This window comes from Falco rusticolus, chromosome 8, assembly GCF_015220075.1.
Source record: "Falco rusticolus isolate bFalRus1 chromosome 8, bFalRus1.pri, whole genome shotgun sequence".
NCBI lineage: Eukaryota > Metazoa > Chordata > Aves > Falconiformes > Falconidae > Falco > Falco rusticolus.
This window is the reverse complement of record NC_051194.1, coordinates 47963843-47981471: the sequence shown is the minus strand read 5'-3', so window position 1 is coordinate 47981471 and position 17629 is coordinate 47963843. Positions and strand designations below refer to the sequence as shown.

The following is a 17629-nucleotide window of genomic DNA, read 5'->3' as shown; positions in this document are numbered from 1 at the left end:
GAAGATTTCGTTGGGCTTAGCCCACTCTCACAGGCACTTTGAGAGATCAGGTTAGTAGCATGTTTCTGCTGGTGTAATAAGTATTTTATCAGTCATTAATAATCTCCTGATATGTTCTATTATTTATAAATTTGCCTGCAGAGGGGGTATAGTTTTCACTGGATAGACATGGAGCACTTAAATTCTCTGGCAAGATTATGTCTTAAATTTCTGGAAGTAAGTCTTGATAACAGCAAAAAGTTTTCTCAGTATATTTATTGTTAATGACTATATAAATTAAGATTTGAAAAGTGCGTGGAAACATATGCTTAACTTAAAAACTCCTTTCTGTGGGGAGTGTTCAAGGTTATGCTACTGAGAGATAAACTGAGAAGCTCCAAGAATAGCTCTGATAAAATGCACATGGTATCAGCTTAGCGCTGATGACTTTTTAAGGGAATCAACTGCTAAGGTATCAATTACATGGCAGCTCTGGAACACTTGTCTGCTGTCATTCATAGCCAGGAAGGTTATTTCTGGAACATGACATTTCAGATGCATACTTTCAATTCTAATTATACAAAAAGCCTTATAGGATCAGATCTTCATCACCAAAATTTGGCTAGATAGTGAAATACATAAACCTAGTGTGAACTCAATGACAATTCTACTTAATTAGATTATTTCCAATCTATTCTGAAGTCAGGAAATTACATATATAAGCTTTCATAATGTTTTATTATATTGTAAGATTATTTCCATATATTCTAGTTGAGCTTCCAAACATAATTCTAACTGAAGTAGATTTTAGTGAAATAGGTGAGACATATTTGTCTTCATCTTCCTTTCAGAAAACTGGTGTTGTGTTAGAATGAAAAGTTGGTCATTTCTTTCTAATTTGAACTCATTTCCTCTCACCTTCAAAGCTGAAAAGCTTTGATAAAAGGCTGTTCCTCTGTCAAGCTGGAACAAGTATTTAGATAACCAGTAAAGACAATAAAAAGGAGCTCAAAATCCCAATACAATATTCAGTTCTGCCCTCATGCAGTTATTGTTATGTGGGTATCAGGCACTGATTTCAATGAAGGAACTCACATCATGAAGAATTTGAGCTGCTTTCAAAGGTAGCATAAATTTGGCTCATAGTGAAAGAAACTTCACTTTCTCATTAATTTTTAGGTTAAGCCTGGGACTGTCATAAAATATAAGGTATAAAAGCCAAAGTAAACAATAGTAAATATGTGAGTGAGATTGACTTGAAAAGATTGTGGGGTAAGCCCTTGTTTAGTAAAATCTAGATGCTCTCAGGGGAATTTTTATTGAGAAAAAATCTAACTTAAATAGATGTATGATACTATTAAGAAGATACTAGCCACATTTAAAAAACCTGCACAGTTCAACGTCAGTAAATAAATATGTTCATGCAAATATAAAATATTCATGATATAGAAGCTTTTCTAGCGGTAGAGTGCAATTTCAAAGTAGGATTTTGTGGCATAGGAAGAGAAAGCAAACTTTTTCTTTAAGGTTTCACATGGATCTGCAGTTGTTCAAACCATCAGTGTCAGTGGCTACCTTATATCCTAGCTCACATTTCGACAGTGGCTGTCTTCCCATATTCAAAATTCCACTAAGATACTCTCTAAGAAAGAGTAGAATTTTATCTGCATTTTTAATGCCAATATGCTTCTGTGTAAAATGAAATTATTCACTACTTCCAGACTACTTGTAAAAAAAGCCTCTTGGCATTAGATTGTAAACCTTCACTTTTTTTTTTTCAGTTGCTACTTATTGACCTAGTTGTCTTCCCATTCAAGAATTCAAATGCTTTGCACTAAAAAGTATTTTCAAATAATTTAAAAAAATGTTTACATGGAGATTATTTTCTCTTTCAGTAAAGGACATGCACAAATAATGGACAAATAGGGGGTAGATGACCTGCACAAGGTCATGTAGTGACTCAAGCAGAACTTTGTCTCCTGCTGCATACTTGTAATGCCAAATCACAGCTTCACCAAATATGTTTCAAATCCAACTCAACCAAGTGTCCCCTAAGAGTAATTTGCTACAACTTTGCCAAACCTACAGTTTTCACATTTCACCAGGTCAATGTGATTTTAAACTGATAAGAGTAAATTATTATGAAAATAATTACAAGTATTCCTAAAATCTAGCAAGAAGGATGTGTGTATAATAACAATTTCATCATTGATATCTAATTATGTTTTTGTTGCTTTCAGAGTGCCTGTCAAGATGACGACAAAAGCACCAACATTTACGCAGCCGTTACAAAGTGTTGTGGCACTGGAGGGTAGTGCTGCAACCTTTGAGGCTCATATTAGTGGTAAGGTTTTGATTCGTTCTTGCAAGACTGATTATTTTTTTATTCTTAGGTTTTGTAAAGTTTATGCTAAGACATATGATAACACTTTTTGTAGATCAGAATCTGATCTGAATGGGTAAAGATCAGTGCTGAAATGTAAATATATATCCGCATCATATGGTACTGATCAGCATTGTGAGATGCTGTCAGATACCCACACACTGCAACATTCCCAGTCAACAGCTAATCATCCTGCCAATGAGACTGGTGTCTAATTCTCATCTATGTTAGAATCATCAAAACTGGGGGGAAGTAGCATTAAAAGTATATGCATAAAAATACATACTGTGCTAATAAAGGAACTTCGTATGGGTGCAGAGAGAGTTATCTTGTTTAGATGATGATGGTCAGACAGAATGAGTTGCCAAGGTGCAAAAGGCAAGACATAGCATAGTTCTTTATTGACCTAGTGCTAAGCCTTACTCTGGCTAAGTTGTATTTCTGCCTTCTGTGCCTTTGAGTTTACTTCATTCCAGAATTCTGTCAATGGGGTTAAAAGCACAAAATCTAGGTCCATGTGGCCACTGAAGAGGGTAGAAAACCCTAGTTTGCTAGACAGTAGATGTGTATGGTGGTCATGATGGTAGTACAAGGCTGGATTAACATAATTTGTTGATGCAATTTAAAGAGGTCAAATAATTTTAAAGGATACTTCACTTTGCCAGTCTACACACTATTAAAACACCCTCTCTTCCATAAAACCCGATGCAAACCCCTGAGATAACTTTACTAGATAACCAACACCCTGTTCTAAAAGTGCCTCTAACCTCGGCAGTGACTAAGGAGAAATGACACGTGTTCCTGCTGATGGAATTATATTGTCTTACAGGCATTAGCAATGTGATGATCCACATACCGTAAAGCAGTACCCAGATGCTCTATGACAGGTGCAAACACATGAGCTGTCCAACTATAAAGATCTCTGATATCTGTGGTCCACTGTGGTTCCTCCCTTGGTCCCTTTGGATAATGCTGGCTCACACAAGGTGTTTGAACATGTCCTGTAGTCTACATCCGTATTTTTTTTATGCCATATTCTGTTATTTGGCCCTCTACTCTTCAGTTCATTGCCCTAACCTTGTCTTATTGTCTGTACACTATAAATTTTCCATGTAAGTTTCTTTCCACTGATGATTGCAATTCCTATTATGAATACATAAATATATGATCAGAACAAGTTAGGATGCTAGTATTATGGCTCAGTATGTGATTTTGGCTATTTTCATTGTGTGATATCATGGAATACTTGGAAGGGGAATTTGATTTTTTACTAAGAGAAGATACAGCACTTTTTCTAATAGCATATACCATGCGTGTATTTTAGTCTTAAATATCATGTGAGGCAATCTCCTATTAGCTTTTATTCATATTGTGATGTTCTTGAATGTCTTTCCTGCCCCAAAAGCATCCACCAAGACTGACAGATCTGACGGTGGCTTGGCATTTGGGTTTTCAATGTATAAAAAATATGCACCTTTTACTTTTTGAACTAATTGCATAAATAATGGACTACACAGCTTTATTCTACTACCTTGTCTGGCCTTCCTATATGTCTGTTATTCTGTTATTCTGACTTCGAAGTTCAGACTTTTTTTTAATCTTTGGTAACACTGCCCTTTTATATGTAACTCAGGTGTTAATACAGAGCTACAGTTCAAACATGAAGAGCATGGTTAATCTAAGAGTACCAAGAAGAGCTTAGAAACCATCTGAGATGCAATTTTGCAGTCTGTAAACTAGAACAAATGAATTGTACTCTTATATCAGCCTGTGAATTAAGTGCCACATAACAAAGATCTGATATCAGACAAAAATACCCAGTACCACGCCCTGCACTTGGAAAGCACAGAACACACAGACCCCGTGATTAAAAGCATTAAGTGCCAGAGGGGATAAGGCAATCATCACAGGGGGAGCCCTGCTGGGTGAGCAGTGACTAAGGGGACGTGAGACAGCACGTCATCCTCAAGAAAGTCTGCAGTGCTGCTGGGATTAGAACTGTGCCCATCCTCATGTCTCCACAGTACTGATCAACTATTGAATTTGTTCATAAAGGACTAACCTGTACTCCACGTATTTCAGGCATTACCTAATGCAAGACAGCCTTTACACTCTGCATATTGTTGAATACAGCACATTGATTATACACACAGGTTGGCAGTTCCTGTCACAGCATTGTCAGGACAATATTATTGAGTTTAATTACTTAAGCAGTGAAGTTGAGGCACTTCAGGTCAATTTTCTTCTTTTTGACAATAAAGCTCAAAAAACCCTCAAGGACAGTTTTAAAATGAAAGAGAATGTGTCGTGTGGCACATGTAGAAGTAAATCCCTACTTTATATAGTCCAGACAAAACTATAATCTGAGGTAGATCTCACCTTTTAGTCCCCAGCTCTGTGGCATGGGACTAGCAGAGTGCTAGTAAATTTGTGAAGTTGAGTTTCTTTTAATACGAATTTGGGCTCAGATTTCCAAAATGGCTTCTAAATTTGGATCCCTTGAACATACAGTTTGAGACATCAGAATAGACTCAATTTTTAAAAATGTAGGCCGTGTTCAACCTACCACTTAACCCCCTGTGTTTGTTAATCATTATAGGATGCTGCACTAAGAAAAGAAAACATTTTGGTAATGTTTCAAGAAATTCACTGTTGACAACATGATTTTTTTGGTTGCCTAGCTTAAAACATTTTGAAACTCATTTGCACAAATGTTGAAGACACATACCTCTGGATTAAATCAGTGGCATCTGATGGATACTCTTACGTTCATGGTGATAATGCCCAAGTTGTCCAATACCAGTAGTAATAAATTGAATTATACCAGCCCCATCAGAGCTGTTTGATAACTTCCATCTGCGGAATTAACAATGATTAAAGGTATTTTTTACCCTTTTGATTTTGAATCCTCTCTAAAACTGGCCACATTCTCTTTCTCTTACGTACGTCTAAAAATCAGTTTTTCAACTATGAGGAAAATTTAAAATTTTCCTAACCAAGTCTGGTGTGACAACAGATGATCAGCAAAAGCTTCTCTTTCATTTTAGTCTCACCAGTCATATTCCTGGCTCATTAAAACCCCAAATAATGAAATGAGATTATAGGAGGAATACTCCAGAAATGAAACAGAATTATGTAGTCCTGTGTTTTTGCAAACCACAGAAAGTAGAACTGGGAAAATGAAAGCAGCTGGAGTAAGCACAATCTCTGATCTCATTCCTGAGCCCCTGTGCAGTACAATTGGTGATTTGGCTTGAGTGGGGAAATATATGAAGTAAATTTGCAGGGATTGTCACTTTAGAGAAATGGTGTCCTAGGACTGCAAAAAAGACTTTGAGGTGGAACTGTCTCCTTTGGAAATTAGCTGTTGTCCTTATGTGGTTCATGTAAAAATTTTACCTGTTTGTCAAATGTATTTCAGTTGCTCAGTAAAGTTGGCTGAGTAGAATGCTGGCAAAAGAATTTCCATTAGGAATCTAAAATCACCATTTAAAGCTAAAAAACCAGCTATAGATACAGGTGAAACTCTTCTGACCAGAAGAGTCTTGTTGATGACCCTGACAACAAAATAATAATATATTTGAACAGCAAAACGTCAGCTGATTCCCCCAACTGTTTTCTACTATACTCACACAGAATACACCCCAGGAAAAGGAAACAAACCCCCCAAAATATTACTAGCATTTGGTGTTAACATCTACAACAGTCACTTTTTCTGTCACTTTATTTTCTACAATCATTTAGAGTTAAGAGAACTTGGTTGGAAGTTCTGATTTTTGCTTCGTCTCCAAACTATTGGACTGGATAAATTTGTTAGCAATAAGCAGTACTACTTAGATACTAGCAAATAAATAAATAAACCAACACCCTCACATGGATTAATTCATCCCCCTTATAATTTTGATGAACTTTTATTCCTCAACAGGATTGCCGAACACTTCAGTCCACTCATTCAAGTGGTTTCCTAAATGCAGTAGCCTGTGCAGGTGTCCTGTTGCCCTGTGTAAAGACCTTTCTAAAAAGAAATTCCTTTACCACTGTGTCACTGGACATATAATCATAGATCTGTGCCTATGCCATTACACGCTGCTATAACTGTTTATACATGAACAAGTATTATGGTAATTTTGGATATCTGGCATTTCATAGCATCTTAATTTCCTTTTGTCTTTCTTTAGGTTTCCCAGTTCCTGAGGTGAGCTGGTATCGGGATGGCCAGGTTCTCTCTGCTGCAACTCTTCCCGGTGTGCAGATCTCGTTTAGTGATGGCCGCGCTAAACTGGTGATCCCCACCGTGACAGAAGCAAACAGTGGAAGATACACCATACAAGCCACCAATGGATCTGGGCAAGCAACTAGTACTGCTGAGCTACTTGTCACAGGTATCAGGCAGCTAAAGAAAGACAGCTTTCTCTGTTAGCAATGTGAGAAAGAGAATGATAGCAGAAGTGTCTCATTTAATGAAAAATGTATTTGAAGTATGTGATCAGCAAAGAAATAGCAAACCAAATTCCTTTCCCTAAAGCAGTCTAGAATTCAGCATATATTCTCACCAGTAATTTCTAACAGTGTCCTTTACAGCTTAACTGCATAGAGTTTAATCTTGATCTTATAAAATCCTAATCACAATTACAAACTTCTGGCTTAACCCGATATACTTCTGCTCATGTGGTCTGTCACACTGGCTACATTCAAACTACACATAAAAGAAAGGATAAAGTTCTGCAGGATGGAGCCTTTAATGATATTTAATGATATAAATTATACTTAATACAATCACTAACATAAAGGGGCATGCTCAAGAGACTTTCATTTACTACCTATGGTTGTAATCAACCTATCTCTAATTCTAGAACGTCTGCAATTATTGGCTTTGCAATCAGAAATTTTAAGCACATGAGAAAAGTTGAGGGTGCTTGCATTTTGGCAAATCAACTGTTAATATTTTGAATATTTGAGAAGGTAGTGTCGTGTGTCAGTAGCATGTGAAGGAGAAAGAGATGTTGTGCACTCCTAGTAATGAAAATATCTAGCCCTTACAGCTTTTTTTAATAGACGTTGTTGGTTTTCTGTTTATTTCTTCAATAAAACTGCAGCTGGAACAGCACCACCAAACTTCTCACAACGACTACAGAGCATGACTGCAAGGCAGGGAAGTCAAGTTCGACTTGACGTGAGAGTGACTGGAATCCCTACACCTGTGGTGAAGTTCTATCGGGATGGAGTAGAAATCCAAAGCTCCCCCGATTTTCAAATTTTACGAGAAGGAGACCTTTACAGCTTAATAATTGCAGAAGCATATCCTGAAGACTCCGGTACTTATTCAGTAAATGCCACAAATAATGTGGGACGTGCTACTTCAACAGCTGAATTGCTAATTCAAGGTAACAGATTTGAGGTTACAAGCCATGAAAACAACAGAGCATTCATTGTTGTAATGGTATACACACCACTTCATCGAAGTTACATCAATAAGTTCATTTGTAACTTCTTTATCAACAGTTATGAACTTGCTGTGAAAAAGTAGTGTCTTTGATAAAATTTGCCAGAGATTTTTGTCTGAGAACTGAAAAGGACCTTTTGTCCAGAATGGGTCTCTTTAAACTCAGGATACAGTAGACAGAAGAAAGTGGGGGGGTTCCTTTTAGATGTTCTCATTTTGTTCTGTAGGTTTCTCAACTTGTACTTGTAAGCTGGCTTTGATGGAATAGATATATTAGACTGCTTTACTGTACATGGTCTTGTAAATGAGCCTGGTAAGGTTGAAGACAGTCTTAGATAGAGAATTGTAGAGTGAATCATTCTACCCAGAGCAATCTTCCTTGGATTTCATGTCAGTCAGCCTTCCAGACTGTGTAGTCATTTTAGATCCAGGACTGATTCTGAATAAACTACAATAAATGTGTTTTGGTTTGATTTGGTTGGTTTTTGTTTTCCTAATGACATAGTAATGCAAAAATATTATTTAAACTGTTTTCACAATTATCTGTCTATAGATAATGGAGGAAAAAGAAATGTTTGCTTAATTTTTTCTCTGTTGTTAATATAAACTTGTATATAATTGGAATTGACCATTCGTTTATTTCTGCAGCTGCTTACTTTTTATGCCATAAGCAATTCTCCTGACTATGTTTTCTCTTCCAAAAGGTGAGGAAGAAGCCGTTCCTGCTAAAAAGACAAAAACAATTGTTTCGACTGCTCAGATTTCACAAACAAGACAAGCCAGAATTGAAAAGGTATATTTTTCAAAAACAAAGTAGGTAAGGCTAAAATGTGGATCGTTACTTCTACAGTATCCCAGACGTGTTTTCTTGATTTTGTTGTAGAAGACTGAAGCCCACTTTGATGCCAGATCGCTTACAAGTGTTGAAATGGTCATAGAAGGTGTGACAGCCCACCAGCTCCCACACAAAGCGCCTCCACGAATGCCTCCTAGACCTACATCAAAATCACCGACCCCACCGATAATTGCTGCAAAAGCACAAATGGCACGACAACAATCACCATCACCTGTCAGACAATCACCATCACCTGTAAGACATGTCAGAGCACCAACACCCTCACCAGTAAGGTAAGCTTATTATTTCAAACAACTGCTTTTTGAATCAGTTTCACATATAGCAGTAATGCTGTAGGATGAGAGCATGGTATAAAATGGAAAAATGCCCTGACTTTATACTGATGGAGTTTACTCTGATGGTGAACTATAATGTGCTGCTGTATTTGCCACTGTTGTGAAGGTGCATGCCTCATTTAAATTTTCTATTCCATATGGAAGAAAATGGATTATTTTAGACAAGCAGAGGAAAAAAGAGCAATGACACTCTGGTGAGTGGCAAACAGAATGGAAGGAAGTGTAAAAAAATGTGAAAGCATGTTCTGTGTGTGTGCTGGTAATGACTCCAGAAATAATGTTTTGAAGGTAGGCAAGGTAAATGTGGTTATCAAAAAATGAAGTTTAGCTCCATTGCATAGAGTCTTGAGAGGGAAAGTGAGTGATCTGAAGAGCAGGGCTCTTGGTCTGGGAGACCCCAGGAGGTCTGTGCTGAGAGGCAGGTAAAAAGAAAACTGCTTTGGATGTCCTGAAGTTTCGGCATTGTGAAGCACCAGTGTCAAGGAAGGAATGTCTCCAAGCTGAGTGCTCAGAAGAGTCCCGTGTAAATTGCCACAGCTAGGTATGATGGTGAGTTTTGCCCCATTAAGACTAACTTACAAGCACCAGAAGAAATTGATTGGTAGTAACTAGCAATAACTAACAAACTACATAGTTGAAAGAGTATTTCAATAGTGCCATCTAGAGTGTATGTGGAACTAGAAGTTTGTACTCCCCTGCTAGTCAAACCACTTCAAGACCTACAACCCATTAGAAAATAAATCTAAAAAATTAATATGATGTTGCTGCCCCCTACTGCTGCAATTTGTTAATGCTCTGTGGGAAATACAGAATAAAAATATTACTCAAAGAAAATCCAAGTTAGAAAGCCTGTTAAAGCATTTTGAAAAATACTTTAAAATGATCAGCTAGGATTGGGATTGAATTTTTGGAATATCAAAATTTAGAAAATGTTGTGTTTTCTATACAATAAAAAAAAATACATACTTTCCAAGTTGCTGCCAATTATTATGGGTGAGATTTGTAAATGTAAGTATGGGAAAAATTATAGGCCCTGATCAGAACTTTGCCTGGAGTCCTAAGACAGGTGTGGATGACACATGGCAATGAGATGTGGTGCAGCAGTAGATACAGTTATGCTGTTGCAAGGTGGCTGCCACATGATACTTTCACAAAGAGCAGTTTCACTAATTTTGTCTTTCTGCAGGGACCAGACTCAAATATAATATGTAATACTCACAGCCTGTAAGCCTTTTATATTACTCCTATTAGGAGAATTAAGATAGAGCAAATGGAAACTAATGATGAATTTTTATATTGTAAATGTATGTGCTTGAGTGAAATGCCCTTTGACATTTACCCTTATTTCTTGTTTCAATTCTAACTAAGATAGTACAAAGATGTGTTACAGTTATGTGTATGACACAAACACACATTAGGCATAATGTTTAAAACAGGTAAGTGTAATTTACAAGTAGAACACCTCAAAAACCTTTTACAAATCAAACTACAAAGTACTGAAGATACCTTAAATTGGGAGTGAATTCAAGTTCAGGCTGAAATTGTTTGTATAGTTGTCATGGTACGACACTACATAAATTATATTAATACTTTATTTTTTCTTTAGGTCTGTTTCTCCTGCTGGAAGAATCTCCACCTCACCTATTAGACCAGTGAAATCTCCATCTCCAATCCGTAAAACACATGTAGTGACAACAGCTGGGGCCGAAGTCCTTCCTCCTTGGAAGCAGGAAGGATATGCTGCAACCACAGAAGCCCAGATGAAGGAAACAAGAGTATCTACAAGTGCTACCCAAATAAGAACTGAAGAAAGATGGGAGGGCAGATATGGGGTCCAAGAACAAGTTACCATTAGTGGTGCTACTGCTGGTGAGGATGCAGCTGGTGCTAGAGAGGTAAAGTCTATTTTTGGAAAGTGCGTTGGTTTTGCTTTATGTGTGGACTCACCACTGCTAAATAAAGTCTGAGAGGCTGTGTATAAAAATGTGTGTGTATCTGCTGTTGAGAGAGTTCTGTAAATATTGAAATGCTTCTTTGCAACGTTCTGTCTCTGTGCTGGTTTTGTGATTCTGAATGTATACAAAACATGAAAAAAATGTCTTTTGATGTGACTGATATAGGTGAGAAAGGACAGTGAAAAAACAGCAGCTGTTGCTACAGTTGTTGCTGCTGTGGATCAAGCCATGGTGAGAGAACCAGCTCCAGGTGTTGTAGAGCAAACTGCTAAAAGGACAGCAATGACTGCAGTCCACGTTCAGCCTGTTCAAGAGCAGGTAGAAATAGAGCACAGACATTCTATGATTTCCCCTTTATCCCTTCATCCAACATGCAAACAAGGCATGATTCACTGTGAGGAATTAACATATTATCCAGTGCACCACAAAAGCATGCATACTCGTATAGAGCATCTGGACTGGATAGGGATGCTTGTGGATCACTTATTCCATTGCTTTCCATCATAGCAGGACTGAGCTAATTATTCTTAAACTGTTTTTAAGTTTAAGAATGCCTTCTATGAAAGTGATCCTGTATTCTCCCTTGTCATTTATTCTCTAACATTACTCTTACACTGATAAAGTTTTTCCTATAATATCTCATTTATAATTTTCTCACTAAGAATAACTTAATTCTCCCTTAGTATTTTTCCTTCACACTTATTCCTCTCCCATTTTTCCTTCTCCTCTTCTTTTGATAATCAGTCTGCTAAAATAAATTCTAAGACTGGGTTTTTGTTTGTTGCTATAAAAATCAGATGAGAAAGGAGGCAACGGTAGTAGTTACCAGTGATAAAGCCACAAAACAAACAGTAATGTCAAGAACTAGAGAAGAAATTGTTACTTCACAAGAACAAAGGCACATCTCTCATGAAAAGGTGAATACAGATGTTATCAATAATTGTCATACCTGACCTTGTTAAAAAATCTATTATCTCATCAAAAAGACAAGCCTATGAACAAGAGAAGTGAATTTTTATAATATTATTTTCTCCTTTTATATATATTCACTCTTCTAGTTGACGTTGCTGTCATTCTCCTATCTGTCCTTGATGACTGTCTTTCCTTTTTTATTTCACTTCCATTCTTAATACCTAAGAATGTGATAAACTTGCAAAACATTCACTTATAAAAGTATTTTTTATATATTGTATGGTGATTTACTAGATACTATTCTCAATCATTTAAAGAATTAACATGGAGGAAATTACTCTTACATTTTCCTTTTTTGTTGTTGTTCTGATTTTCCTTCTAAGCTTTCAATTTGTAGCCTGCTTTGTTTGTTGGCAGCACAATCGGTCAGAAAAAGGAGGAAAAACTCATTCTGCATTGAAATAAATTTTGAAAATACTGATGAGTGATTGGAAGTCAGATTATTTTAGCATGTGTTTTATCAGACAAATGTGATTTCATGGAAGGCCAGCTTTTGTAAAGAAATGTTACATTTGCATTCTAGCTGAAATGCATGAGGAACAAGGCATAACCTATCTTTAAAGTACTGAGAAACTGAAATCCACCTTGGCAAAAAATTGCCTGTTTATGTGCAGATTACATCTGAACTTCTCGGCAATGTGAATGTTACCTAAAACTTGTTTTTAATATCCTACACATTCTCAAACTGATTAGGGTGCAGGACAGTTTTTCTCTGATCAGATTTTTTTTTTTTTTATTACTGCTTTCAGTAGCAAAGCAAACATTTGTGGAATGTTTGTTTATATTTTATTTGCTAAATATTTATATGCTAAATGTATATATGTTTTGTAAATGTCTGTGTTGTTGTTATTGTTTCCAGACTAGATAATTTTGAAATCCAGTTTGATGTTTTTCCTCTTTGTTTGTATCCTCTTTTCCAAATGTATCAAAAATCACTTACCTTATATTTTTAAATAATATGTCATTTAAACTTGTTTTTATAAACATCCAGATAAGAAAAGAACCAGACAAAACTCCAGTACCCACAGTAATAATTGCCACAGATAAAGCCAAAGAACAAGAAAGAATATCAAGAGCTAGAGAAGAAATATCTACCAGACGTGAGCAAGTGCACATTGCTCATGAAAAGGTAAATAAATGTTACAATGTTTAACTCACTGTTATATTCTAAGAAGTTTATAAAATGTCATTCTTCATCAAATGTGCTATGTATCTTTGTTCTGCTTCCTTATGAAGCGATTACAAAATGAAAAAATTGTAAAGCAAGGTATTCCAGATACAGACCCAGCATTGAAGGTCCAGTTCTATTAACATTGTAGCAGCTCTGTCTACAGAGGAAGAGCGCCGCTGCCCTTCCTACAGATCCTTTGAGCTTTACGGGTTTTATTGCCAGGGTAGTCATAATTTCATCTGATGCTTAATGACCTTTGTCTGAAGGTAGATTTCTGAAGATAAATTGTAAAGGTTATCTCTCATGGTATACTTACATGTGGAGTTTGATTTTATGAAGTTCATATTTGTGTGAGGACTGAATGCAATCTGCTGGACCATATTGTGGAACCATTGTTTGTTGGAGTAACTGATTAAATAGTTCCATCTACTGATGGCAGTAAATATGAAGTCAGTAATACTAATTTTTATGCAAACAATTTCTACAAAACATACCAATGATATATCACAATTAACTAGGAAGTGGGAAGATTCTTCTCTAATTCACACATGGATTAATGTGATATGTTAATAACTTTAAATGCACTTTGTTCAACTAGCATATAAAATATGACTTAAGATATCAGGCTATAACATGGTCTCTAGAAAGGAATTATTCAATTTCTCAGGTGATATGCCATTTCTCTTATTGATATACATTCTGAAACCTTATCTCACTTTCCCAAAAAGCTGTGTAATTTTGACAACAGGCATAATTGATTACTATTATTTTTCTTTACCATAAAAACTAGATAAGAAAGGAAGATATGAAACCTTCTGTACCTAAGGTAGTGATTACCACTGATAAACCTAAACCACTGGTCATAATGTCGAAAAGTAAAGAAGGAATTGCTACCAAACAAGAGCAAGTGAGCATAACCCATGAAAAGGTGAATAGCACTATTACAACTGTATTTGGGTTTTTGTCCTCTCTTCTTTACAAACCTTGTGTCCCTCAAAAAATACTAACTATACATTTCCAGCTCATTTTTTCTAAGATTTATTCCACTTACAAGTTTTTAGAACTACTGTTAATTAGGCTATATAATTCCACCTCTGTCTTTCTTTCCTAACTGTTTTGATTAATAGGATGCCCATTTTTCTCTTCTGACTGACCTTTGAAATGAGCTGACTCCTGAAATGCATTTTAACTTTTTTTAAAAAATCATTACTTTTATTTAAATAGGTGTCAGGGTGTAACAATACTTATCCATATACATATAATACAGAGCTGTGTGCCATGCAGAAGGATCTAACCCCTTAATTCTCCTTCCCTGTTCCCATACCAAAATGCTTTTCCATTGTCCAACTATCTTTCAAGACCATACATAACTGAAACTTGTATTTCCTCTATAATGATCAGATTAAAAAGGAAGCTAAGAAAACTACTGTAGCTCCGAAAATAATTGCCACTGATAAAACTAAAGCACCAGTCACAGTGTCCAGAACTAGAGAAGAAATTACAGCCAAGCAAGAACAAATTCATCTGGGTTATGATCAGGTGAATATAGCTGTTGCGGATGTGAAATATGCTGTTACAAATTGTTTTACCTGCAAACCTCACCTTTTAAGAGTTACTTGGGTACAATAGAATGCCCTCAAATTAATTCCTGATAACATAGCCATTAAGTGGGATGACTGTCAAGCAACAGAGTCAGTGTGTTTAAATTTCTAGTGACAAAGAGGTTTATATCTCATTCTGTTAGGAAATGCCACTTTTAAGACTACACTTGGATTTCTTGGTGAAAGCCCACTCCCTACAAATGACTTTCAAGTCATATTTACTTGTTCAAATTTTTGACTCTGCAATCTTTTTTTCTGGAAGATGATTCCTTGCGATTTTATGCTAGTCAGATGAAACAACCTCTTTCTATTAAGGTTTGAATTGTATTGTTCTTTGTGCAATACATACTTTAATGTCCAGTTTATTACTTTTGAAAATCAGGCACTGCTTTTTTTCCAGTAGGACTCCCACAGTAGAAAAGCTTTTCTATTATCATACAACCAGGAACTCCCTTGTGTAGAAGAATAGCATAGCTGCCAACAGCTTTTTATTTAAAGTCTATTTATCTACGTTGTTAGAAACAGTATGGTACATTCATAAAATACTTTTATAAAAGTTAATTAAAAGAGCATAGCATATAAAACTCAGAGGAGTCAGACTGCTAAGAGATTAGTTACTTGTTAGATGATGTAAATTTAGGTTCAGGTTGGTATAAACTGATTTTGAAATCAGCAATTATAACTGAATAAAATGTCCCTGTTACTTAAACACTACTAATAAAACAAAATCTCTGTAAATAATCACAGTTTGACCTCTCTTAGGTTATTTTTATTTAAGGTGATAATGATTTTACAATCAGCATAAAATTGTCTATTAGGTTTTTTCCCATCTACAAGGCATATATTTCATATGCTCAGTTGCTGCATCCAGATCAATTATGACAGTAATAATAAACACTAGTAGTAATCATCCAATTACTTGCTGTTGGCTGACTGGGCAGAAATTTGGACCCTGATGACATAGAAACTGACAGTATTTATCAGTTATTAGAAACGAATATAAGTCCTGATACAAATACATTATTTCCATTTTCTCAGAAAGATGTTTTCCTTCTTTTGTAAAATAATTTCAAATAGATTAACACTGAATTAACAGATATGCCTGTGTTAAAATTTTTATGTGTATATTCCTTAGTAAATACATTCACATCAGATGCCTGACATTCTCTGAATTTTTAGTAGCATCTAACAGCTATATGGAACTGATGAGCATACTGAGTTTTAAAATTATGTGCACATTTACACACCTGCTGTACTCTTAGACAAGTAGCCATAAATGTGAACATAAAGTATTAAAAGTGGGCATGCATGCAAATATTGAAATGTATAAAGCACACAAGCACAGATGTGTTCTCAATATGCATAGATAGAGCTTAGAAAAACTATGTCTATGTTTGAATTCACTGACTCTGAAGTGTATTTATGGGTGAACACATTTGATGTTTACATTATTACTTTTGCATATCTATGCATTCTGTCATTGTCTGGAATATGCTTTACTGAGCATTATATTTATAAGTATTTGCCATATATGCAAGCCTTTAGTATAGTGGTGAATATTTAAATTCTGCCAACGTTATCTGTAGATTGAAGCTGGAAAAAAGGCTGAAGCTGTAGCTACAGTGGTTGCAGCAGTTGATCAGGCACGTGTTCGATCACCCTGGGAGCCAGAACAAGCAGGTGAAGCTTATGTAAAGCAGAAAACTTTGGAATATGGCTATAAAGGGCATGCTGTAACGGAGCACATTGCTGAGGCCCCAGCAGAACGTCATGTTGTCACTAAAGAAGTTAAAACTGTCTATGTTCCTCCTGAGAAACACATCTCAGCTGCTGAGAAGAAGGAAGTTCATGTATCAACAGAGGTTAGACTCAGTTTACATTGGATTCTTTTCCAGACCCTATGCCCCAGTGAAATCTATTTCAGTTTGGAGAGCAGCATCACATTCTCAACATTTTTTCATTGCTTTGTGTAGATAAAAAGAGCCACAGAAACTGAGAAAACAATTCATGTTGAACACCCACGACCCCGCACAGCAAGTCCTCACTTCACAGTCTCCAAAATTGCTGTTCCTAAACCAGATCATACATATGAGGTAAGAAGTGAAAACTGTATCCAAGAAGAACAGCATGCTCATTTATAATAACCAGTAGGTCACCCATTCCATTTGGCTTTTTCTCCCACTCCGGTATGGTGCTTTCTCAAGAAGAATGTAAGTGCTCTACAATTGTTTTCATTAGCTTCTTTCACTAATAAAAAGAAATGCTGTACATAAACTGCTGAAATGTGATTTATAATTATTAGTTATTTAAGCAAGCTTATCATCTGTTTAAGGATGCAGCTTCAATACTGCATGTTATACACTGAAAACACAAATATTTTTCTTGCAGCTTTATGTTTTTTAAAGAGCAGAAATACCCCTCTTCAATCTTAAGTGAATCAGTTCACTAGAACATTGGAAATAGTGCTTTGTTCTTCCTTGCTGATTACTACACACCAAACTAATCTTTGAAATAAAAAAAATCCAGACTGCATATGACACCATTCATTTTTAATGTTATTTCTTCTATACTTCTGTTCGACTCCTTCACATAATAGCAAAAGTTCTCATTTAATTATTTTTTTTCTGAATGAGAAAGCATACTTTTCCTTTTCACCTGGACTTTAAAAATGAAATTATTTTTCCATCAAACATAATTAAACACTATAAAAATTACCTAAAATATTTTTATTTAAAGATTTATGTACGTTTTCCAAAGTTATTACGCCTAGAATAAAATTTTGAAATCTCTTCAGTTATTTTAATCACTGACAGTTATGTAATTAGCAGTATTGTTTATTGCAGTATCAGACTCATTAAATGGAAAGCTAAGGTCTCAAGTCAACAAATTTAGAGGACATTTCTCATGTTGCACTTAATAGCTTCTTGACCATTT

The 17629-nt window shown here is 35.8% G+C and overlaps 1 protein-coding gene across 1 annotated transcript in view; it reads left to right on the top strand.

The window, feature by feature from the left end:
- Positions 1 to 2232: 2232 nt before the first annotated feature.
- The window catches only part of TTN (titin), a 238738-nt gene continuing 223341 nt past the window's right edge, over positions 2233 to 17629 (top strand). Inside the window, 13 exon segments of the mRNA XM_037397744.1 lie at positions 2233 to 2323; positions 6541 to 6744; positions 7459 to 7746; positions 8510 to 8598; positions 8689 to 8933; positions 10603 to 10896; positions 11122 to 11269; positions 11749 to 11868; positions 12915 to 13052; positions 13885 to 14022; positions 14496 to 14633; positions 16282 to 16557; positions 16669 to 16788. Coding sequence (XP_037253641.1) covers positions 2233 to 2323; positions 6541 to 6744; positions 7459 to 7746; positions 8510 to 8598; positions 8689 to 8933; positions 10603 to 10896; positions 11122 to 11269; positions 11749 to 11868; positions 12915 to 13052; positions 13885 to 14022; positions 14496 to 14633; positions 16282 to 16557; positions 16669 to 16788 — 2289 coding nt within the window.